Source organism: Pseudonaja textilis, chromosome 5, assembly GCF_049901715.1.
Source record: "Pseudonaja textilis isolate UNSWEBS1 chromosome 5, rPseTex1.2, whole genome shotgun sequence".
Taxonomy (NCBI): Eukaryota; Metazoa; Chordata; class Lepidosauria; order Squamata; family Elapidae; genus Pseudonaja; species Pseudonaja textilis.
Genome location: NC_141994.1, coordinates 33,164,970 through 33,191,778, shown reverse-complemented (window position 1 = coordinate 33,191,778; position 26,809 = coordinate 33,164,970). Strand labels below are relative to the sequence as shown.

General features: G+C 35.8%; 1 protein-coding gene and 1 long non-coding RNA gene across 4 annotated transcripts in view; one reads left to right on the top strand and one right to left on the bottom strand.

Moving 5' to 3' along the window:
* TRHDE (thyrotropin releasing hormone degrading enzyme) overlaps nt 1–12,329 on the bottom strand; it is a 236,612-nt gene extending 224,283 nt beyond the window's left edge. Inside the window, exons 1-2 of one of the 2 annotated variants that reach the window (XM_026699463.2) lie at nt 11,291–12,329; nt 4,584–4,857 (exon numbers count right to left, since the gene is read on the bottom strand). In XM_026699463.2, coding sequence (XP_026555248.1) covers nt 4,584–4,857; nt 11,291–12,090 — 1,074 coding nt within the window. In that variant the 5' untranslated portion in view covers nt 12,091–12,329. The remainder of the gene's footprint in view (nt 1–4,583; nt 4,858–11,290) is intronic. The other variant, XM_087934471.1, reaches the window with a different exon arrangement.
* LOC148125592 (uncharacterized) overlaps nt 1–26,809 on the top strand; it is a 156,624-nt gene that overhangs the window by 62,854 nt on the left and 66,961 nt on the right. Inside the window, exons 3-4 of one of the 2 annotated variants that reach the window (XR_015743823.1) lie at nt 18,220–18,281; nt 19,204–20,806. This is a non-coding gene — a long non-coding RNA (uncharacterized LOC148125592). Of the gene's footprint in view, nt 1–18,219; nt 18,282–19,203; nt 20,807–26,809 lie in introns of those variants that run through there. The other variant, XR_015743822.1, reaches the window with a different exon arrangement.

Here is a 26,809-nt window from a genome sequence, read left to right as displayed (position 1 = left end):
CCAGGGAATTCTGGTGAAGGCTATTATCTTCTCCTGTTTTTATGGTTTTTATACTTGACATAACTAAAATGTTATATTTATTATTTTTATTAAATGTTTGTATCACGAGTCCAGAGTCACTTTCTTGTGAGATAGGTATCCATACAAATTTGACAAATAAACAGTATTACAGGTTCCAATTGAAGCATCACCAAATGGTATTCTTAAGCATTAATATTCCTCTTTCCTTCCTGCTTAATGAATACAGGCACTTAGAATGAAAACTGTACCATTGCTATGCTGGCTATAGACAGAATAGTTGCATATGGTATTATAACAACTTCTCTGAGTGAAAGACCATTTAAATAAATGCTGTTGATCTATCGCATTATACTAGTGTATCACTGTCTTTACTAATGGATTTGAAATTTATTCAGGTACAAATCACTATATATTATTCTGATTCAGGGAAAGCACAGTCCAATCAAGCTACATGGCCAATTTTTGAAGAAAAGTATTCTTTTCTCTCATTTGAAAGACTTCTAGCAGCCAGAAATACCTGTATGAAATGTAATTATCCACATACTTTTGAAGAAAGATATCAGGTAAAATAAGGTCACCAAATGAATTTGCTGTACTATAACCACTAAATATATTCTCAACTGATAATTCATTCTTCAAGTCAATGCAATGAAGAAAGTAAGTAAATTATACAGCTCTGAAGTCATGTATCAAAGTATTGCAGTCAGTTGCTTTTCAAACGAAAAACAATAAACAAAATTGTGATTTGGCTTTGGGGAACTTCAAATGAAAGCTAAATAATATAATTCAAAAACTGCAGTACACCTTTCTGAGAATTATGTCAGGAAACAATTCCTACTTTCACAATATTTGCTGTGATGAGAGGGGAAATATGTATTATAGTTTTGCAATCCAGTTGATTTTAAGATAACTGTCAGTGGGCTGGCCTTCAGTCAAACAAACAAATTTAAACCTGGAATCTCAAACAATGTTACTACAAGGCAGATCCCACTGAACAAAATGAAATAAATGGTATGCATTACATCTGCAGGAGATCGCTCCTATAAATGTTAACAACTTGCTTTTAAATAGAATTTATACCACCAAAATCAAAGGACAAGACAGTATATATGTCATTGCTTAAAAATAGTGTTTTTTCCCAAAAGCATGCAATCTTACAGTTGGAATCTCAGCCCAGATTTGAAAAGACCTTAAGTCAGTCATAAACGTCCAATCTAATTTAATCTCTTTGCTGCAGATTCATCATTATCTCGAATGAATCTACATACAGATGGGAGGTTGAACAACTAGCCTTGTGGTGCATCCAGAATAATCTTGAACTAAATACACTCAAAACTGTAGAAATGGTGGTAGATTTTAGAAGCCCTCCTATACAACCACCTCTTACAATACTAGATAACACAGTATCAACAGTAGAGACATTCAAGTTTCTAGGTTCTATCATATCTCAAGATTTAAAATGGATATCTAACATCAAAAACATCATCAAAAAGCACAACAAAGAATGTTCTTTCTGCACCAACTCAGAAAACTGATGATTCAGTTCTACAGAAGAATTATTGAGCCGGTCATCTGCACCTCTATAACTGTCTGGTTTGGCTCTGCAACCATACAAGACTTCAGTGAATAATTAGAACTGCAGAAAAAACAGTTGCTACCAACCTGCCTTCCATTGAGGACCTATATACTGCATGAATCAAAAAGGGCTGTGATTGTTTCAACTTCTACCCTCAAAACAACTCTATAGGGCACTGCACACCAGAACAACTAAACACAAGGACAGTTTTTCCCCGAAGGCCATCACTCTGCTAAACAACTAATTCCCACAACACTGTCATTATTTACTAAGACTGTATTACTATTACTCTTCTCATCCTTCCTAGTACCTATCTCTTCCCACTTATGACTATAACCGTGTTGCTTGTATCTTTACAATTTATATTGTTTTGTTTTCTAGTATGATTTGATTGCTTATTAGTAACCTCTCACTATCACTAAGTGTTGTGTCTTATGATTCTTGATGAATGTATTTTATTTTTTCTTTATGTACAGAGGGTATATGCACCAAAAGACAAATTCCTTATATGTCCAATCACACTTGGCCAATAAAGAATTCTATTCTGTTCTATTCTATTCTACCATATATCTGAACCATTGCATACGCAAACTTGACATAACAAATGTAAAAATTAAAAGTGCCTAGGAAACAGAAAAAAATGTTTTGTTTTGAAACTGGAATACGATACCAAAAGTTCTGCCAAACTATTTCAATTGTTTGATTGTTGTGGAGTTTAGAGGTGCAATCAAATCTGAGTGGGTCAAGTGATGAAAGGCTGATATGCATTGCCCCATTCACCCCCCTTTCCCTTAATTGCTTCTACTGTGGCTTACTCCAATGGCCCAACTACTACCACACACCTTTCTGTGCCTCCTCTTCTCTACTTCCTTTTAGCTGCCTCCCAGATATTCCAGCACAGCATATTCCTCACATCCTACCTACATTCAATGTGTAGAATGCAGGCCAAGCCCTTTGAGTTTTCTTGATCTCTGAAATAAATGGAGAGTATACTGTGGAATGTAGCCAACATTCCCTTGTATCCATGCAGGAGGGAATGATGGTGCTAGAATAAGGAGAGGGTGGACAGGTCAGCCAATGAGATATGTTGTGCTATAATATTAGTGGTGGCAACTGAGAGAGAAGCTAAAGGATGATTTGGGGAAGATTTTGGAATGAAGCACATGGATTAATGTACAGTAATGTATAGTAATAGTGAATGAGAGAACATTGGATGGATGGGAAAAAATCAATTAAATATGCTGTTCTCGGTGCATGGACTAAAATATGTGCCTTGATTCACTACAGATCACATGAAAACAGCTGTTTGATGCAAATAATTATTTGTACACATATTTTACATATCCTAGTAAAAATGTAAACAGATGAAAAACTTGTCTGACATAGTCTTTGATTTGCAACTTTATTACTACCACAATTTGGACTAAACAAAAGAACATTTTCCCCATTTGACTTTCAACAGGAATGTGAATTGGCAGAAGCTTTGTTTTAAATCATCTATTTAGCAGGCAAAATTGTTTGTATATATTTTGGTTTGTTACATAGTTACATATATATTTTTACACAAAAGGAAACTGACATCAGTAGACTTCCATTAATACATTAAGCATGTACCTTTCTGCCAATTACTATAAGCCATAAGTGAATATCTCCTTCAACTGGAATACCAAGTGAAAGTTATGATGTAAAAGTCAAATAGATGAGGTACAATATAAATGTAAATGAAATACTTCCCAAAAAATGTGTATGCATTATACATTATAAAATACATTATAAAATCTACTCATCAATGATGTAAAAATATGGCTGAAAATCCAATCAGAAATCTTGTATTCTTGCTAAGCGTATGTCTATAGACATAATAGAATGGAGCCATAGAAAGGTTTGGTGGAAAAATTATTAAAAATTTCATCCTGGAATAGAAATGCTAATTATGTTAATAGTAGAACTTTTCAAGGTAATAAATTTGAACAGAAAATAGGTGGTCAATTCTAACAATAGCTAATTTCTTATTGAAACAACTATGTTGATGCTTCTTCTTCACAATCAGCTTCAAATAATAAAGTCCTTTATTCAGAAAATAGAATGGCTTAATTAGAAGACCACAAAGCATTTGACGACTCAAGAATGCTTCACGTAATTTGTAGTTAGTTCCACTGTTGATCTTAAGAACAAATACTAGCCTTCAATAGACTGATATGTGAATTCTAAACCTTACAATAATTCAAGCATGGTAAGAAATATATTTAAAATCACTGTTTACAGTGGTACCTTGGTACTCAACTGCTTTAAAACTGGTCAAATTTGGCATTTTGATGTGAAAAAATTTTCCCAGTACTCGTTTGTTTGGTACTCTATGCACAAGGTAAAACTTGTTGACTCACTATATTATTCCTTATTGGGGGAAATTGTTTGGTACTTGTCATTTTTGCTACTCATCACACTTCCAGAACCAATTAATCACAAGTACCAAGGTACTACTGTACTTTTAAAAGTGGGGGGGGACTCTTCATTACTAACTAAACATCCATGAGAAAACCTGATTTTGAAAGATGGCATGCAAATTTTGAAAATAAATAAAGTAAGTAAAGAAGGATGAAGTTCAAGACCTAAGCTCTTAATAAAAACAGTTCCTTTAACTAATTTCTATAGATGATGCTAGCTGCTGAGAACTACAGATTGCCACAAGCTATAAATTAAATAAATAAACACAAATAAATCAAATAATTTTCCTATATTAAAAGATGCAACAAATCTTTAAAGCTGCTTCAACAGCTCGATCCTATATTCTCTTTTCTGACTCTAAAAGATTAAGCAGGTATTGCAGACTGTCGGTATAAGGTGCTAATTGAATATCTATAAATTAAACAGAAATGGTCATTAGCCAAAGAGACATTGCTGAATAACTAAACACTTTTATCTGAACATGTCATGTTCATTCCCAAAATGTTTCCCAATGAAATTATGTAGACTGAGCAATACTTACTACAACACCATTGTTTGTGGTAGTCTCACGGTATGTAAAATTGCAAACAGTCCAAGCTAAATAATATGTGGACATGAGTGGAGTCTGTGTAAAGTGATCCGTAACCCATCCATCTTCTTCAGAAACAGAAGTTTCCACTGGCATATTGGACAAAGATAAATAAGTTGCTTGATGTTTGATGCTGATTTTAAATGTGGCCTTGTAGATAGGCTCATCAAAGCAAGGAAAGGCTTTTCTGGCATGTGTAGGAGAAAACTGTGTAACTGCAAGAAACCTGAAAGGAAAAAAATGTTTTTATTCAGAACTGAATGCAAAAAACAAAATATTGCAATGCAAAAGAGGCTAATTTGGACTAGTGGTTAAGACACTAGGCTAGAAACCAGAAGCAAGTGAATTCTAATCCTGCCTTAGATCAGCTAAGTGACTTTAGGCCAGTTATTCACACTCTCTGCCCACAATATCTGACTCAGGAAATAACTGGTCGATTCCTGTCGGTCAACTCCCTGTTGCACCCAATGGAGCAACACTTGGTTGATCAAAAAAAATAAAGATCAACTTGCAGGAAATTTGCAATGGAAAAAAAAAGAGCAGTCATTTGAAGCTTTGTCAACATTTTTTCCTTTTGGACTAAAATTATTTGGTTTTGAATGACCTTTCATTGTGTATAACTGGAATTATTATGGCCATATCTGTAACTATAGATTTTTATAAAAAAAACATGTTTTGTTGAACTTGAGAAAGTGTTTGAAAGAGCAGTAATATGCAACATAAAAGCAAAATTACAGTTAACACTAGAGAAAATGTGTATCTGATAGTTCTATCAATATGGTTTTTTAAAGTCCTTGGGCTGGCTTACAAAGTGCTGCAACCTATAGCAGAATCTTAGACAGGAATAAATCCAGGAAAAATAAAAGCAAGTTAACTATACTTTACAATCGTATTAATGATATAATTACCTTTTGGGGACTCTATAAGAAAGTAATAATGCACTCTGACTTAATAATGCCGTATAGTGTTTTCTCACCTAAGAATACTTGAGGGCTTCAATTCAGTGTTGACTTCTGACAACTGTCTGGACAAGCCCCTGCAGTTTACCTGGCAAGATTTCATTCATGGTTTACATTGTCTGCTTCCCAGAACGGGGAGTTTGTAATTGGCCCAAGGTCACCGAGTTGGCTTTGTGGTTAAGACGGGACTAGAACTCACCATCTTCTGGTTTCTAGGCTGATGCCATAACCACTATACCAAACTGGTTCTCATAAGAATACTGTGGAAACTGTTGTTTTTATAAGCAAAGTGTCAGTAATATTCCAAATTGAAGGTATTTTCCAGGTGCCTATCTTGCTCCATCAGTAGTAATTCCCTGATATTTTACTATGTGTAGCGTTTATCAAATAGACATATTAAGAAAAACTGTCAAATATATATAATCATTGGCTCAGTTCAAAGAGCATTATGTACAGCAAATATTGGTCTACTTTTTCCCTCTTTATTTGCACATTTTAAAAAAGGACTGAAAACCTCTACTTTTGGTTTTGAATATATTGCAATTCCAAAATATAAAACAAACAGAAACAAGGATTGCTTTCAGAATCAGGTTTGTTAACTAAAATAAGACAGAACTTGCTAGGTTTGCTGTAATGGGATATTGCACATTAGTCAACATCGGAAGTAAAAGTAATTTAATTTTCAGACTTGCAGAGAAAAAGAGAAGGGACAACATGGAATCCCATGGCCATACTATTGGTATAACATTTTGTTTGTACTTGGCTTTATCTAATTCCAATGGAAAAATACTTATTTAATGATGGAGGGGCGGTGAATGTTTAAAAGCTATTGAAAATAAATCTACATTCTATATGTTCACATGCCCACACATTACTGATACTGTAACAATTGCTAAGACACTGACTGCTTGTTTTACCGATTTGAAGGATTTTAAACCTCCATTTTTTTCTGTATAATTTTTGTATTTCTTTTCATCCAGAAAGAAAAACTAACAAAACTCTGTATAATAGAACTGCAAAGCTGATGGAAGTCTTGATTTATGATTTCATAATTTAGGCAGAACATGATTTTAATTTATATCATGGTATATGTCTGACAATATTTTATATAGTCTTCAAAGACCAAATATTACTATATTTTTTCAAATAAATGCATGTAACTTTGACAACTGAAACAGGCCTCTATTAAAATGACACTTTTAAAAGTGTGGTAATTTCTACAATATTTAGATTTCTTTAATTTCACTGAAAATTCAAATTCTTAGATGTTTAAATAAATACTAAATCCCACTTGTTTAATGCCTCCTTGTGTTCCCAGACTACTTTTGAAAAAAAAATTCAACTTTCTTATTTTTTTGATTAATATTTTCAAGTATTTAGTTCTTGAACTTGGCATCTCAAAACCCTCATTAAAAAGAATTATCAAAATTCCTACAATAAAAGCTAGAATCATTACACTGACTTTTAAAAATTGTGATAAGTTGAAACATATATGATAGTTGAAAATATACATTCTAAAAATGGTTAATGATATAATTATTTCAAATAAAAACATGTTCAAAGCTCACCCACCAGATTTGTGACAACTGGTTGTTCTATGTCATTCCAAACCACTAATCCCAGAATATCTGGAACAAAATTAATTGCAGGACTAAATTTTCAGTCAAAGCGGATGAACTAATGTGGGATTTCTTTAGAATGGTAATAAGTATCAGAAGGACCAAACTGAAAAGTTGTTTTTTAAAAAAACAACTTTTATACATGAAACTGATGTTGACCTGGTGATAATTTCTTCCTCATGAAAGACTTACAAATGCCATTCTTAGCCCTCAAATACTAAATTATATGTGTGAGAGATCAATCATATCTTTGTATTAACTTCACCAAGCATAAATAATTATGTACTAACACATTGTGCTCTTATGTGCTGAATATAAATGAAATGCAGTAAAAGCTTATTTCTATATTCTGATACTTGTTGAAAGTAAAAATGAATTAGAGTAAATTAGATTAAAATGTATTCATAGCTTGTGGGCCTTATGGTGTACTTAATAACATGGTGGTTTTAATACATTAGAAAAATATCTTGACTATCAAGTCATTTATTAGAAAAATGCAAATAGAAGTTGTGATCCTGCATATGTTTTGCTTAAACTTCAAAATTTACACACATGTGATAATTGATGACAGGATTATATCTCAAATGTGTAATTATTGGTATGAAAAACTTACAGGATGGCATCCTTGAATACAAATGACAGTAATTTGTACCTGTTTTAATTCTACCTTTTCTGTTAAAAAGGCAGACATGTTTCCTAAAACATCCTATCTAGAAATTGGTTTTGAAAAATAACAAAGCTATTAGGATTGCTTTATTCTAATATATATAAAATCAGATATCCAGTTAATTTGTATATGATGTCCTTTAAAATGCTGTTATGTCACCAATATAGTACAATGACAACTAAAACTTTTATTGTAGTATTTTGATTTTACTTTAGACAATCAAATATTAAATTACCTCAATAGAAAAATTAGTATTTTTAGAGTCTCAGCAATATTTTAGAAATATTTATGGTATTTGCTGATATAGTCAAGAGATTAGCCCTAACTTCCTTTATTTATCTTCATCACTTTTACAAAACTACTAGATCAAATGAACAAATAAAGGAAATATAGGTCTGCTAAAGCCAATTATTAAATATAAACAAGTCAAAGGACATAACTGCTTGGGAGCAGTTCTTTATCATTAAGCTATTTTGCAAAGAATGTTGACCAATATTTTGTATGCTGATTACTAATTTTCTTAACTGCTACATAATCTCATGAAAACTCTGAAATCATTTTAATTATAGGTCATCCTGTTTCTAACAGTTATAGGGTTGCCAAACTTTCAGGCATATTTTTCCACAGAAATGTGTTCTAGATCATGATTGCCAAATAAATTTCTGATATTTCAAAAAAGAAAACATTAAACAATTCAATGTGGTCTATATTTCAAAAATACTTTACTTCTCTCTCAGAAAAATACAAAGTGTTTGATCCTCTCTATGTGAGATTAGGTATTGATCTGTTGACTTAAATAGAGCTGGACCAATTTACAGCAATTTAAAATTTTGTTTTGTGCAATTCTTCTATAATTGAACAATTCTATGGCACTCTACTCAGAAGAAAATGCCATAGTATTCACTGTGAAGATTATTTGCAGATAGGTGGGTACAGGACTGCAACATAAATGTATAATCAGTAAATAATAGATATCAAAAATTATTGGTATTATTTATTCTGTGTGTACATATACTAAGACTTGTTTGTAATTGTTACATTATTGCATGTGCATTGATCACTTATAATTTTGCCACAGCCTTTCAATTACTTCTTTGCACTTGCCATATTTTTTATTTTTAATCTTTTATTGTAATTTCTTGTTTTTAAAGTTGTATCTTCCAGAGTCCACTTCCAGAGAGTTTGGTTGCAAAAAGTTTAAGAAATTAGTATTATATAGCTTAGAAAGAAAATTTGCCTCAAACTACCTTTTTCTGTGGAGATGCATAAGACAGCATATCTTCAGTAAAAAGTCATTTATTAAAGCAATAAAAGAAGTCTGATCCTATATACTTGCTGCATGGAGTTTGGAGTAATATCATTTCAATGAACCATTAGGCTGCAAAAACATTTCACACATTTTGAGGAAAGTTGTACTACTATCAGGTACAGAATGTTGGCATAATTAGTGTGAAGGCACTCTCACTTTTTGGATGGCAATGACTTAAGTAAACTAGTTGTTCAAGAGAAATTCTCAAAGATATGAGGTGTACAGAATAAGATTAAGGTTGGATTTTCAATGATGTTCAGTATGAAAATAAATACATTCTATATTTCTGATAACAAAGTTATCAGAAATTTAATTCTACTTTCTTTAACCTAAAGCTTTCTTTGAGGAATTAGGGCTGGGCTTTGATCTTTGATTTGCTGAATAAAAAGCCTAAACCTGTTCTTAACAGACATGGTCTATAATGTGATTAAAAAGGGAAGTGAACTATTTAAAGAGTTGTCAGTAAAGAAGCCCAAGATTTTCTTCTCAACTGCAGAGCATCCTTGAAATGGATGGTCTAAAATCATAACAAGGAAAGGAGTGCTTTTCTCTATTTGAAATTCTGAAACTTCTCTTTCATTGTTTCTGCTCTCTCAGGCAAATCCATATTTACTATCAAACAGATCTAAACCACTATCCCTAATTGTAAAATATTTACACAATGTTGCTTCAAAATTCGTAACAAGTTTAGTTCTAATGTCCTTTGCAACTCACTTGAATACACAACAAAATATTTCCTCAATATACTGTAGCTAATAGATCCATGTACTGGTGGTACTCTTTAAAACTTTCTCAGTAAGAGAAGCTTCTTTAAGTTCTATAGAACTAAGTTCCTTTTATCCCAATTTTTATGCTTGTTGATGTAAACAAATGCATATGGAACAGTGCCAAGTTAAAAAGAATGTATCCTACAGCAACAGTAACCAATTTGCTGCCTTCAGATACTTTTTATTGGCAATTCAATCAGCGAGCTGAAAAACCCACAACAGTGGGAGGATACCTACCAGTTTGCCTATCCTGTCTTGGACCTTATGTTGAAGATGTAGGAAATAGTGGCTGGTCAAATACAGCTTTCCTACAGACTTGAATAACACTTGCAAATTATTCTGTTAACATCCCAGGGTGAATTTCCGTTACATGCTATGAGCAGTAAAATCCACTTTCCTACCAAGGACACAGTTGGAAAAAAACTAATGAAGTACAATGAATTGTTCCCCTTTTTCCTAGGATTGCCACACAGGTTTGCCTTTCTGTGAAATGAAACCAAGAATAAATGCAGGGAGACCCCATTGTGCAGACACAGGTATAGCAGAATAAAAATTACTTTGCTGTTAGTATTGCTATAATATGAAGAGATCTCTCTTAACTGCATTTCAGAATTAAAACATCATAAATGTTCTAAGACATTTCAGCCTTAAAATACTCTATACTTGCAGTATTCTGCTTCTTTTATCTGGTTCTCTTTGAACAGGAAAGTTTATACACACTTTAAGTCAGTAAATAAGTTGCAAATAGAAGGAGTGTCCCAAACACCACATCACAATCACACTACAGAGTATTTAAAAATTAAAATAATTAAATAATAATTAAAAACCTAGTCTAGAACCTCTCTAAAACATAATATAGTAAGTTAGACAGTTTTAAAATGCCACTATATACATAGGGCTAAATCACATATGCATTGTTTGATTCAAGACAATTACTGCCTTGGAAAAGAAACTGTATCAGATCCTGCCTAAGTGAACTTAAGTGAACTTTGCTGGAGGTATAGGATAGAGTTTAAGCAAGGTCACATGAAAACTTTTGAAGAAGTTTAATCAAGTGGATTTAACTACAAACATATCAATTTCTGACATATAGGAGTTGGATTAAAGATGCTTATAAAGTCTTTTATGTTCTAAGATAAAATGTTAAATTAAAAAAAAAAATAGTTTTGGGAGTTGCTGGGAAGTTAAACTTTGCGATTAACATGACTCTATATTAATAGAAATGGTGCCCATGTGCAGGAATTTTCAGGAAGAACTTGTTATTCCGACTTGACACAATAAAAAAAAAAGAAGTTAAAGAGGATAAGGGTAGGGCAAGCATGGAAAGGAGATCGATACCTTCTTTCCCCGTAGAGGACGTAAGAGCTGCGGAAAAATCCCAAAAGCTCGTTCTCGATCGGAGCGTTGTAGAGGATCTTAAGGTTGTAACTTCTCTGTTCCTCTAAGCTCCGATTGAGGACTATCACGAAGACCTGGGTCTGGGGGTAAAGGAAGAAGCCGGAGACATTCAAGGCACCGGCCAGCCGGTCCTCAGCCACGCGGACAGCTTCGATGTGCATGCGGTGGGCGTGGAGAACGATGTAACGGGTGGCGTTGAGACACTCGACTTGCACATTGACCTCGCCGCTGAAGGTGAAGTTCTCCATGAAGACGCTCAGCATCAGGTTGTAGTGGAGGGGGCGCAGGTGTCCGGGAAGGCGCAGCTGGGTCCAGGGCTGCTGCTCTCGCCGCCTCAGCCACTCTTCCTCTTCCTCCTCCCCTTCCCCTCTAGCAGCTTCCAACGCCACGGTCTCTTCCCCTGCACTTCCAGGGGTTTCCCCGGCGCTGTGCTGGTTCAGGCGGGCACTTCCTGCGGGGGCTGCGGCGGCGGGTGCCGCCGGGACACTTCGGTTGCCCGCCCTGCCCCCTGGGCCGTCCGAAGCGGTGCCGCTGCTGCACTCTTCGATGCGCACGCTGAGCAGCACAGCGATCATGGTGACCACCAGCAGTGCCAGGATGGAGACGGCGAAGCCCATCACCAGGCGCTTGTGCACCGTTATGTGTCGCTCGGTGGTGCGGGGGCGAGGGGCCGCCGCGTCTGCCCACTGGCCGGAGAGCCCCCTGCCGCCGTTCCTCAGAGCAGCGTCCTCCTCGATCATCCTGAGCACGAAGGATCAGCTCTTCTGACGCTTCTCGGCCGGGAACATCAAAGGAGCGCCACCCTTGGCTCCTCCCGCAGGGTTGCCGCCGTTCCCCGCCGGGGCCAGGAACGCATCAGAGACCGCCGAGAGGAACGGAGGGAAAGACCGGCAAGGAAAAAGCCCTCCGCTTTTCTTCTGGCTGTCTCCCCGCCTTCCTTCTGCCGCAGCCGCTGCGGGTGTCACTTTGCGAGGAACCCTTCGCACTCCCTAAGAGCAGCCCCGGCGGCCGAAGGAAAGCTCCCCGCGCCCCATGTGGGAGGAGGAGCCGCCGAGAGCGGATTGGGCAGCGAGGGCGCCGGGCGTTCTCCTCTAGGCAGGTCTGGGCGCCGTTTCTCGGTCGGCGCTGGAAGGAGAAGCTCTCGTGCGAGTCCAGCGAAAAGAGCCAAGAGCTCCGGTTGGCCGCCTCCTCGCTCTCCACAGGCTACTTATGCGCTCCCTCAAACTCGCCGCGCCACAAACTCTCCTCCCACTCAGCCCCTCTTGACTTAAAGGGTCCGCTCTTTGCTTCGCCGGCGTCCATTTTTGCCTCGACGGCTCAGGCGCTCCCGAGAGAAAGAAGAACCCGAGGCGAAAGGGATCTTGGCACAGACGAACCAGGTGCTGACTTTTCAGCTCCGCGCAGCTTCGGCTTCCAGCCGCCGGCAGGGCACCGTTGTGTACACTTCAGCAGCGGTGGCAGCGGCGGTTCTGTAAGCAGAGAGTCTGTAACCTGCGCGTCTCTGGGAGCGCCTGAAGCTTGACGGGGCTGCCTAGCACTTGGTGGTCCCGCGCCCTGTCGCGAGCTCGGAGTCCGTGGGTTGGAAAACAACCCCCGGACTCCCGAAGACAACTCGTCGAGGGAAGAAATCGGCGCAGGTCGGTCGTGGCCGCCGCACCTGAACGGCGCAACTACATTCTTTTGGAAAGGTCTGGCGGACAGACTTGGGAAAGTCCCAGGAGGCAGAGCAGGGAGGGCAGTAGACGAAATCGGCGCGCGGCCGGCCGGCTGGTGTTCAGCTTCTCTCGCACGTTACAGAAGAAACGCGCGCGCGCACATCGTGCAGCCGCCGCCAATAAGGTCCAGGGAAACATCCGCGGCACTGACTCTTTTTGAGCGGGGCTGGTAGGGGGGAGGGGGGGAAACACACTACAATGGTGTACTTGAAAATGCTTTCGTCGGGGGAGGTGCAGAGGGCGAGCAATGCTTGACACTAGTGGCCTCTTAGGGACAAACCTTGAACGAATTTGCCGGCGAACGCCACATCATAAATTTGCTCGGTCACGAGATTCCAGCCCCCCTCTTTATACACACATGTTCAGCATGCATACATACACATGCATGCATGTTCGGCATGAATACATACTTGCCTACATGTTTGGCATACATATACACACACATACATGTTCAGTGTGTTTGTATGTACTGAACATGTATAAATACATTAGAATGACAGCCTGTTTTATAGATTAAGCCTATAGGATCCATTCAAAGCAATGCCTTTACCCAGGAATTAAATCTTTCCTATGGTACCTGAGGAATTTTTCACAAGTTTTGCCCTGAAAAATCAGTATCATGCAATAAGAAATTAGCTCCCATCCTAAGAGATGAAGAATTCTTCCTTGTATTTGCCTTTTAACACTGAATGTGCTCTTCAGTGCAAACTGACTCAGAAGCAGGCATGCCATGAAATGTAACTCTGCCAATATCTTTATGCTGCCAGAAACACAATTTGCACTGAGCCAGAATATATATTTTTATTACTACAAGAAATACTTTTCCTGCTATATAGACACATTGGAATGGGCAGAATTAAACCTTACTAGAATATATTAGGCCTCAAATATCACTCTAATCCATAACATGGTTTGTTTGCTGAAATATTAGTCCGCTTGAACTGGTTATTTAATTTATATGCAGGAGCTAGCTAAGTGTTTTTAAAGGTGAAAGTGAAATCTTCAAATTGACCTGTCAGATATGCTTCTTATTTCGATATCTATAACTGAGCAGCTGTCGGTGAAATGTGTAAGCAATTCACTACAGCAACCCCTGAAAATCTGAAATTATGACAAAGGTAATTTGTGTCAGAAAGTACTTCTACACAAATTCATGCTTCAGTAGTGCCCTGTTGCAGAATCAACCTTATATAATAAATATGGTTTTACTGTGATGAGAAAGAGCTTACATAGTAAATGTCAGTGGTCAGTTATTTTGGTCTAATGTGCATTTAGCTGGACTGAGAAAAATGTTTGCAAAAGTTTGCAAACCCAAAAGTAATGTCATGATAAACCCAATGCAAACCCAATCTTCAGTCATGATAAGCTGATATAGGCACTAAACATATACTTCCAAGTCCTTAATAATAGCTGCCAAAAAGTAAAAGTAGAAATGAAAGGGTAGGGAAAAAGACAAAGAAGGGAAGAAAAGTTCGGAGTCTGAGTCTGCAGCAGGATTTGTTAATGTTCTAAAATGCCTCTCTGGAAAACTGAACCAAAATGTATGAAGAAAATACCTCTATTCTAATAAATGAAGAAAATGCTTCTTCGTAAAAAAAAAGCAAAGTCTTGTGTTCTCTTTCGACACAAGATTTGTTTCCAAACTATTTTGTCATTCCTAGATCTATATTAATACTAGCTGTATTCCAGTTTCATATTTAGTGAAGACATTGTTTTTTATTAATTTTGTTACTATCCCCTCAATATACATTCTATTTTCAAAGATCTGATGTTAAGCTTTCTTATCTGGAGGACCATTTATAGTCTAAAATAGATGCAGAAACAACAGAGATGACTTCATACAACATAAATATAAATACATACAGCATATGTAAGCAAAGGCAAAAAAAAATATTTACATATAGTATGTTCATTGGGGTACAATAAGGAAAATAGAACAATACTCCAAGGGTGGTCAGGAAATGTTCATTTTGCAAGGTGTGTTAAAATATAAAATCTGAATTGTGACATTCTTGGGGGGAATTCTACACACAGGAATCAGCAAAGGGAATAGAATTGTTTTATAGAGCAGGCAAACCTTGTATGACTCAGGATAGATAGTGAACCTGGATGGGGCAGGATGAAAGTAAAGTAAGGCATAGAGAACCCCTTGAAGCTTTGAAGATAAGGATAGAAAGCTTAATGGGGATGGATTGAAAGAGGAATGGTTTGAGAGATATGGTCAAGAATTGTAAGTAAAGGTATAAAAATATAGATGAATCAATACAAATACAAAGAGAAGGATACTTCAAAGGATATTCATTGTTAGAGTTATTTGGGATAAATGTATATTTTTTAGTGAAAAAGCAAATCTTCAAAATTAAGTAGTTGGGCAAAGATGCAAATGGAATCCCGATGGTTCAAATTATGCATCAATGATTTGATTTATAAATTTTTCTTTATCTTATATCTATATGAATTTTATGAATTTTTATCCTTGTTTTATGGTCCAAACTTAGCCTAAAAGGTAAGCTAAATAATATTTTATGTATTGAAGTAACATTTAATATTTTACACAAGCTACAAAATTGTAGAATATATGGAAAAGAATATTCTGTAGTTGTTATTGTTTCATATTTCCATGCCACCTGACTCCCAGAAACTCTGGACATTTTGCTGTTCAAGTAATTAGTGGAAATCCATGGCCAGAATGGAAATTTCTATGAAATTTGTTACGTTTGTTTGGATGCTTTCAAACATTTTATGACAGGTTTGCATTCTGGAAATAACCATCTGTGCAATATTTATGAACTACAGAAACTCATACAAAATTCCACAAAATATGCTTCAAGAACAGTTCAGTGTTAAGCTTCCATATTCTAACTACACATATGTCTTGATAACTCTGTAATATAGACCCATTTGAAACATTTACATTCAGATTTTCTTTAGAAGCTCTGCAAGAGAATTGCTACCCATGTTATGCAATTGATTGGGGCAGAGAGAATCTTTTCCAATTTGGGCATTATTTTTTAAAATGCCAAATGACCTATACATCTTATTTCTATACCAGTATGGAAGATGGCTATTATTTTCTCACAAAAGCTTAGATCTATTGATTTCATTTGGTCAAAGTCATCCTAGGAATTCAGAGTCAGGAACACAAATATAGTCTTATGATTCACCATTTTACTTTGACATTTTATCATTTTTGATAGAGGCAATAGTAACTATAGAGTAATTGAGAGAAATTTGCTGCATCCAATTAGTATGCCTTTTAACCACAATAATTAAATATGATCCACAAACTATTTCCTAGGAAGTGTACTAATACTATTAATGTAAATAAATATGATTAGAATACTTCTATTATAATTATGCCTTTCTTATGGGACCTGAGTTGGCCATTTTAAGAAAGAACTTCTGGGGAAGTTCAATCATAATCTGATCAAGCTATTCTCCTTTGTAAAGGAGGTTTCAACATATACCATTAGAAATATTATTTTGTGAATTTAGGATTGCAGCATGCATGGGAGAGGATCAGAACACTATGGGATGATTGTTTTACATTCTGCAAGTCTTGGAGTATTTTATTTACTGTTGATAAATTCATAATTAAATCATTGAACATGTTGACCTCTGTGATGCTGCTGGAAGTTAAAAGTCCAACTCTTATTTTATTATAGTTTAAAATTCTGGGCCCTTCAGTATATATGTCTGTGATTACTTTTCAGAATTGCAGTACTTCACAAGCTTTAAAACATCTTTCCTCCTAGATAAGATGTTTTAGGACACAACTGGATTCATTTCAGACAATGTAATTCCTTGTTTTATATAAAAATGCAGAAGTAAATTAGGCCAGCAACATAAGATTGATTTTCTTTTTGTTAAAATTCTGGTGAGATTGTTTGCCATTTATCTAAAAAAAATCCAATCAAGTAGAGTTTTCAACTATATATCAAATAGATGGGACAATTCATATATGGGGATGAACTTCTCAATTAAGAATTATAATATATATTCAGGGGATAGATAATTTTAATATTTATAATCATTTTTTTCTGTTTTATGAAAAATTTCCTTGAGTGACTTTGGACATTTCAGTATTATTCAGTGCCTCTTTCCATGTTAGTTGTGGGGATATTTAAATTTGATGATGAAGTCATTCTCTGCGTAGTTGTAGGAAAAGGAGAAAGAGTCCCAACTCCTATAACATTTAAAGGTTCATAAAATGCTGATTACTGCCCATTCATTTATCTAATAGCTGCTACCATTTTTAAATAATAGTGTAGATCTTTTTACTTAACACAAACACATACATACACTTTCATGTTCTGGATGCAGACAATTTTGGACAGCCACCTGACTGAAATGACATAGGGGGTCTCCTACTTGGGCAGGGAATTGGACTAGAAGACCTCCAAGGTCCCTTCCAGCTCCATTCTGATTGATTGAAATAACATTAGACACTGGAAGATACAGTGATGGCACAATGGAAAACTGATTTAGTGGACAAAAATGATAGATTAGAAAATAATGCTTTTAAATTTATAGTGCTTCAATCGTAATATCATTAAACTGAAGTCAATATTTTTAATCTTGTGGAGAAGCTGTATAATCCTCTGAGCCCACTTTATTAATTGTAGGCTGCAGTCCTATCATCATTTGGAAATAAGCTACATTAAGTTCAATGGGATTTATAGTCTAAGCCACCATGTGGGTATTCTGTTTAAGATAGCTTAGTTGTGTCAACCATAGTAAAATTAACATGTATTGAGTAAAAGACCAGTTAGATAAAGGCTAAATTATGGATTTGATTTAAGCCAATCATAAAAAGATTGCAATATTAGTAATTACTATTTTAAAGAAAATCAGTTTGATGATTCTTATTTCATATTTTACATTGTGCCTTGCAGCAGGAAAACAATTAGGAATTACATTTTGATCACAATGAGATCATGATTCTGATCAAGTGTATTATTGATTATACAAATTACTTATTTTTAAAAAGTATTTCAATTAGAGCAAAAATTCACTGTCTTCATCTTTTAGCTATGCAAATTGTTACAAAATATAATGTGTTTGGCATTAATAGAAGATGCTTGAAATTAACAATTGATTCGTAATATTGTCTTTCATTTTTTAAATTAGGAAAATTGTCTCTTTTCTCTTTAGTGCCATCTTGTGGGTCATCTAGCAAAAAGAAAACATGAAGATTTCTTAATGCAATACATATAGTGAGTATATGGTAAATGACCATAATAACTGTAAAAAAATTAGAATGATACTGCAATATTCACTGAATTTCTTTTTTATATAACTATTGATTTTTAGAAAAGTAGAAAGTTAAAAGATAAATAGAAAAAAGGATTTTAAAAAAAGTTTAAAAGGTACAAGAACGCAAATAAATGAAAAATAGAAAAAGAACGAATTCAACTTTCTTTTGTACAGATATTAGTAAAAATGTATCAAACCCTTACTCAAAGAGTACTCTAAGATTAACATTTGTCTACATTGTTTCCATAATCCTATATAATTCTAATAAATCCCAAAATCGTTTTTTCATTTCTTTTAGTTTCACAAAAAAAGTCCAGAAATTATTTCTAAGTAGAAATAAAATTTGTTAAAGGCTTTTCTTTCTTTAAGGCTGTCAGTGTCCCATTTCTACCAATTCCAGTAACTTTACTGATTTCATAGAAAAACTCAGGAAGAAAACATTCATGCCTACCAATAAGCATGATTTTTTTATAACAGTTATAATATCTTAGTACCAGTTGATTAAATTACAAAAGATAATAAGCCATTTTTTATAAGGATATATTACTGAAAAGCAAAATACTACTGTAGGAAAATTAGTTTTTCCTCAGATAATTTATCTTAAATGCAATGGTCATCATAGGATATAGCAATAGGATTCTTTACATTTATATCTGAACTTCCTTTTTGATATGGGATAATTTTAAACTTAGTCTCTCTCCCTTTCAGTTATTTATCAATACACATTGCAAACTGTTAAATGATTGTTCCTGTTTTGTGTGAATATTGGTTAAAAGATGTTTCCTTTTGCTATGCTGGTTACATGAAAGATTTTAATACTGTTACTGCATTTTTTTTCCATCTCATTTCATGTCTAATTACCCATCTTTATTTTTTATAAAGGTCTTTGGTAATATACCTGATGTTCCCAAAAGTTCTTTGGATGTCACAAGCAAGAAAAAAAAAACATGCTATGCTCAGACCTTATCTGAAAACATAATTTGCACAAAACCTTGGAGCGCAAAGTCTGCATTAACTGGTCCACAATAAAGCAAACAACTAAAAGAAGCTTTCTGTTTGATAAAAGTCTCACAAACTATGCAGAGATGGTATTCAGCCAGTTCTGACTGGTCCTTGCAGACCGGTATGGAAAATTTGGACAGGTTGGGAGAACCAGTGGAGAAAATTTTTATTGGCCCCGCCCATCCACTGGCCCCCACCCTTTGACTTCTGTTTCCCAGAAATTTACCTCCTTGCAGCAAACAGCAAGCAGCCAGTTTCAGTTTCAGCACAGCCTGATTAGCATAAGCAGCTGATAGTCGGTTGGATCAGCCTCCAACCATCAGCTGTTTCAGACTGCAGGGATTGCCAGAGCCTATTGCTGCCTCTGCATGCCCCATTGCATCCCATTTTTGACCTCCGCGCACCCCCTTTTTTTTCCGATCCCCACCACCTAAAAATGGGGTGTGAAGAGGCTGAAAATGAGATTCAGAGGCTGAAAATCGGGTGCGCAGAGGCGGCAATAGGCTATGGCAATCCCTGCAGCCTGAAACAGCTGATGGTTGGAGGCCGATCCAACCGACAACCAGCTGCTTGTGCTAATCAGACTGTGCTGAAACTGAAACTGAAACAGGCTGTTTGCTGTTTGCTGCAAGGAAGCGAATTGCTGGGAGGCAGAGGCAGTTTTTTTTTCTTGTTTGATCACTGAGCACAAAGCGCACTATTTGTGAGCCCACCCATGAAGTATGCTCACGCATGCAAAGCAAGCTCCAAAGATGCTCTGAACCGGTAGGAAAAAAAAATTGAAACACAACACTGAAACTGTGAAATATATATAAGAAACAACCATTTCAATATTTAAGTGAGTCATGAAGGAATCCAAATGTTTATTGTTATCCTAACTGCAGCATCTTCCCCAGCTTTGTTAAATTCACAAAGGAATTATATACCATAGAGATGATTCTCATCCATTTTGTATATTAAGACTAAAAATGTAAAGGAAATTAACCAATATCTAGTTAGAAAGGTAAATGTCTTTTCCCTAATTGTGTGATGCTAAATCCTCCATAGTTTCTGCAGTAAAAAAATGATTTGTAGAATTATTGGCTAGAGCATATGAACAAGTTAAGTATGATAATTTACTATTTTATTGGGTTTTCTAGATCCAGAGTGCCTAAGAACTAATAATACTTGGCAATATAATACCTTTTTAATGTTTGGTTGACGTTAAATGTTTAAAAAATAGAATTGCAAGTATCCTTAGAACATCACTTCTAAGAGAAATCAATGACAACTAATATTAATATCAGTTACTTCTGTTGTAAAAAGCTGATAGTCATTAGGATGTTATTTTTTTAATTATTTCATTACAATTGGGGAAAATGAAATCCCATTGTCCTCTCTTCTGCTATTCCGTAAAAAAAAAAGAGCTATTGGGATACATTTTTAACTACTAAAACTAAGCTAACAACAAGGGGTAGCCATCATGGATGCTATTAATTACTTTAAATAAAATATTAAAAAGAAATTAATAATCTTTATACACAGTTTTCCATATATAAGAATATACAGGTCCTTTTGTAAAAACTTTGTGCCATTCAAGTTTACATTATAGGATTTATAGTAAATGCCCTGAAAGTTAATTCTGATTTCTTTTTAAGCACAAATATTTATTTACAGTTTGCCTTTCCAAATTGATTCCTTGTCTCAAAGTGAATTATGAGATATGCTCATGTAATTACTCCATCATAAATATTGTAGCTAAAAAGTCATGTGTTACACTTTATTGCAGACATAATATCACTTCTTGAACCAAAAGGCAGCTGTACATAAAGCTGGTGTGACATGTGGCGCCCTTACTTATACCTATATGCAAATATTATGACCAGAGTTGCACACATTTTGCATTCTTTCTTTAATCAAGCAAAACTTGCTGGCAGATGGAAGCAAGGTGGACTGTGATAAAAAGAGACAGATGTGAACAATCTCCTTAAGTTTAAACCTAAATTAGATAACCCTTAAACTTTCTCCAGACTGCTGACTATTAATTATAAATTTCAGTGGGATGGCAAGCCCAGAAAAAAATAGTCCAGATTGTTTAGCAATGTGATTCTCATGGATAATTAAATGTTTGAACACAAAAAAGAATATACTCAGAAGTAGCCAATGTCAATACCACTCTCCCTCTTCCCTGCTTTCAGGTGAAGTTCTTGAAAATTGTTGAAATTCCTAAGTAAAGGTTTGTACTTAAAAGATCACTATCTTAAAATAACTCTGATCATTCCTTGAAAAATGTGTATGTTTTGCTGAAGGGAGGTAATATTTTCAAGCCCAAATAATAGTGATATAGAGAAGTCTATGCAAAGCAATAGATACAATCTACATAGACTTCTGTAAAGCCTTTGATTCAGTGGTACACGACAAACTACTAAAACTAAAATCTTATGGTATCTCTGGACACCTGCATAACTGGATAGAAGCATTCCTGTCAAACAGACAACAAATGGTCAAAATTGGGAGCGTCCTATCAAATTCTGTACCTGTCAACAGTGGGGTCCCCCAAGGCAGTGTTCTAGGACCAACTCTCTTCATACTCTATATAAATGACCTCTGTGATCATATTAAGAGCAACTGCATTCTTTTTGCTGATGATGTAAAGCTGTTCAATACCACAGACAATACTGCCACCCTTCAAAAAGACCTTGACTATGTATCAGAATGTTCAAACAAATGGCAACTTCAAATCTCAACAAATAAATCTTACATATTGGCAAAAAAATCAGAAAATAAAATACACGCTGAATAGTCAAGATCTTGTTGATGATCCAAGCTCAGTAAAGGACCTTGGAATACTCATCTCTAATGATCTAAGTGCTAGACCCCACTGTAACTACATAGCCAAAAAGGCATTAAGAGTTATTAACCTAATCCTACGTAGTCTTTTCTCTGGTAATATCACACTACTAACTAGAGCATACAAAACAATTGCTAGAACAATACTTGAATACAGCTCATCAGTCTGGAACCCACGTTACATATCTGATATTAGCACAGTTGAGAAAGTCCAGAAATATTTCACAAGAAGAGTTCTCCACTCCTCTACTCATTGGAGAATACCTTATGCCACCAGACTTGAAATTCTAGACCTAGAAAACCTTGAATTATGCCGTCTTCAGTCTGATCTAAGTATGGTATATAAAATCATACATTGCAATGTCCTACCTGTCAATGAATACTTCAGCTTCAACCATAACAACACAAGAGCACACAATAGATACAAACTCAAGGTTAACTGCACCAAACTTGATTGCAGGAAATACGACTGAGTGGTCAATGTCTGGAATACTCTACCTGATTCTGTGGGTTTTTCCCCAAACCCCAAAAATTTTAACCTTAGACTTTCTACAATTGACCTCACCCCTTTCCTAAGAAGTCTGTAGGGGGCGTGCATAAGCTCACCAACGTGCCTACCGTCCCTATCCTATTGTTCCTTTTATTTTTCTTATATGTACCCATTTCATGTATTCATAACTATGTATATACTTATACCTATTATCTTGTAAGCAATTGACAAATCAAATAAATAAATAAACAAATAAATAAATGATATAGAGTACAGATTTATCTAGGATGGGTTAAAACTTTTGTGTGTCATTGCTGATACTAGCATTTTAGAAAACCAGATCCAATAAGTCCAGAGTAGGAAATCTGAATCCACATAATGAGGTGTCAAAACTTTTTTCTCACCTTTTCCATCTATGACATTTATTTAGAGCTTTATTCTTTAGGTATGTAAAACAATTCCCCTTTCTCCCCTAAAAAAATACTTAAACTTCTATTAATCCTAGTCAGCATGATAAATAATTTCAGGTATATTTCAGCAATACCTGAATTGATTTCACAATTCTTTCAGAAATGTAAACTAGGACAGTTCAGTTACTAAATAGCTAATCCTACTGTACTTGGGTTGCCAAAATATGGATTACAACTACATGGCAGGAAAATATTTTTTTCTTTATCCCTTTGCTTATCATTGGTGATTATCTGGACCTTTACATTCAGATCTGTATGAAATCACATAATATTTATTTGAAAATGCATCTAATTTGCCTTCATACTTCAGAAATCTTTTTTTTTAATGTTATAAATAGTAGTTAGATACCGAGCACATAAAAAGTTTGGATTTGCTTATGCTAAATAGGAGAGGTGAGCTGTTGCTCCATGCAGGCAGTCAGAGTTCCTGCAGGCTCTGAACCTTCCCAGTTGTGCCTGTTTATGAGGCATCTCTGGGGAAGGGAAGGAGCCTTCAGTAATGCTGCAGGAAGAATTGCTCACCTTTCTTTCTAAGGTGAAGCCAGCTTGTTTTCCTGCAGTACACTTGAGAAGAAAGTGAGCAGAGCTGTTAAATTGGCAGCCAAATTACTACTCTGCAATAATATTGTGGTCTCCTGGCTAATGTAACAATGTCGTGTGCTAATAATAATAATAATTTACTAACTAAACTCCATTTGGAATGAGCAGCACATGCATACATATGTACATACATACATACCTACATACATACATACATACATACACACATCAAACAAGCAAGCAGCTGGGATGTCATGCCCCTGACTCTGAGGGAGAGATGGGACAGCTGACAGGGAGTGGGAGTGTGGCTCCGGTGGTTGTGGAGGAAACTGGGGAAGGGCACAGGCCGAATGGGCATTCAGAGGAAGACCCAGGGCCATCGCCTCTTCATCCTAGGGCAAGCAGGGAGGAGCGGATAAGGGAGAAATGTGGCGTGGTCTATGGGGGAGGAAGGGGCCCCTCATGGGCTGCATCTAGGAGGACTGCTTTAAAGAGGACAAACTGTGCATGGCAAAGTTGATGGAAGCAAAGCGTGCATTCTTGTCAGAGCTTATCTGTGTTTTGGCTTCCTCCCAACTGTGGTTGCTGCTTATCTGGTAGAAGTCTGCAATTAATCATCCTTGCCTGCTGTAGTAATTCCTTCAGTGTGGTGTGTTGGTTTTTTTTTATTTTGAATTAACTTTATTTTGGGTGCAGACTGCATTTACTCCCTCTGTAAACTGTTTTTGTGACTTGGTTATTTTTGTGTCATGCCCTGGGTCATCACATAGGATGATTTCCAGTACCATGTCTGATGAATGTATACACATTTTTTTCAAGTGTGTAGGTAATAAAGTTGGTACCCCAATGTGCTTTACAGAATGCTTTCGGAAACTCAGACTGACTGTAGAAGTAATTTTTGTGAACTACCTTGTCATGAAAAGTTAAATATTGTAATAAATAACATAAAATAAAGATTATTTTACAAGATATTCTGATTTGTTTTATTCACACGTGTTACTCTGAGGGTGTCTGCTTCACCATCCACAGTTTCTTTTCCTGACTCTCCTCCAGCCCAATCCAGAACTTCTCCATTTGTTCCATAGGATGCATGCTTGTGTAGTCATACATACATACATACATACATACATACATACATACATACATACATACATTCACACAGTAGAATCTCTGGTCACAACCATAATTCATTCCACAACTGGCGATTTCTTTGTCTTCCAATGTTTTGTCTTCAGGAATTTCTGGGTCGGGGTCGTGTTTAATCGCATTTGTGACCAGAGGTTCTACTGTACATGCATACATACATATGCATACATACATACATTCTGGCCTAGTATCAATATATTGAATGAAAAATATCTAATAAAAAAGGAGGGCATTTCAATTGCATGGCTGTAGTTACTATCTCCGCTTCTTTCTTCCCCTTCTTCCTGCAAACACGCTTGGATTGAAACATTAATGATCTGTAACTTTTTTTTTTCTAAACCTATGCCATGTTTGCCATTCATTTTCTATGGTTATGCTCCTATAAACCATTTGGAACAAAAATGGCTAGGGAACAAGTAAATGGAGCTTTAAAGATAATATAATGGAATGTATAATGTAAGTTATTTCTAAGGGGACATAAGTCTTAAGACTTTCTGAGAATTTTAGAAATTTTGGAGCATTATTCTGTTTACTGAAATCTATTTAAAGTAATCCAGTTACATGATAAATCATGGTATTTGCTCTGTCTTGTTTCGCAAGTGTATGTGCCTAGATTTTTGATTGCTTTCCATATATATCTTAAGTATATACAGAGAAGTATATTCAGCTGTAAAGTTATAATTACAAAACACACTTGTTCCAAAGTAGGATTAGACAACCTAGTACATTTTACCAATTGCCATCTGCCCTTCTCAGTTTTAATAGCAAACATAGGTTTTTGTGTTAGTTGAACTGTCAAGTAGATCAGACTATGGAATCAACTCCATCAAAAGGCTAAAACTACTGTGCTTTTATAGAAATTGTATAATTATAGAATTTGGAAATCTGAAAGATTTCTGCCTCCTCTTTTTCCAGTTTAGTAAATATGGTAGATTCTGATTCACTTCTGAATGTTTTCCAGACTTTCTGGACATACAAAAATGCGTAAGCAACAGTTTCTGCATGTTTTCATCAGTGTCATTTTCCTTACTAGTTACATAAATTTTGCTTACCCTATAAGACTTGATGAATTTCAGCATATCCTGTGTCTGTATTTTTTAAAAAGCCTTGTCTCCTACAAAGTCTCATTTTGCAGGGGCAGCTGGAAAAGATGTGTGAAATGAAGATCTTAGGATCATTGTAGGTAAATATGTTTTATGCAATCTGGCTGTATGCCACTTAAACCTTAAAAAATAAAACCAGCTCCTTGAATTGAGCTCAAAACAGTCAGACAGTACAGATTGCAAAGTGCTGCAAAGTACAATTGTAACCACTATTCTCTGCAGTACAGCTGTTCTCTTTGGAACTAACTACACTTTCCAAAAACATTTTCAGATGTAGTTATAAAGCATTGCAAAAATGCCAGAGTGTAAATAATAATTGCAAGATTCTGCTGTCCTTTCCACTGGTCTGTCAATCTTACTCTACAGACTGACTAGTTTATTTCATGGCTTTGCTTTCATCCCAATTCCTTGGCTGAAACACAGCTTTGACAATTACCAGACTTGTCTTAGCATACATAATATATATTAAAGTAGCACATATGGAGAATACTATATATATGTGAAAACAGTCACAATAATATTAAGTTTCCACTTCATACAATTGAGCTACTGAAAGCTGAGCCAGAGTGAAACCATAGTCAATAATCTACAGTATTTGGAGATGGATTCTTAAAAACAAGTCAGTTGTATGATGCACTAAAACAGAAAGTGCCTCAAATCCATTTTAGACAGGTTTGAAGGAAGCAAGATAAGCCAGTACTGATATTCCAAAGACCTTGAAATATTTCATATACAAAATCCACCCACACCTTCTATAATTTTGTAAACACCAAACTTAAAAGACTCAAAAACCATCCCATCCCTAAAAGGACCAAATGGAAAAAACTATAGCAATGAAGCCACTAAGGCAAACCTCTTAAACACGTTCTTCAGTTCAGTCTTTGTAAACAGCAATGGCTGATGCCCCA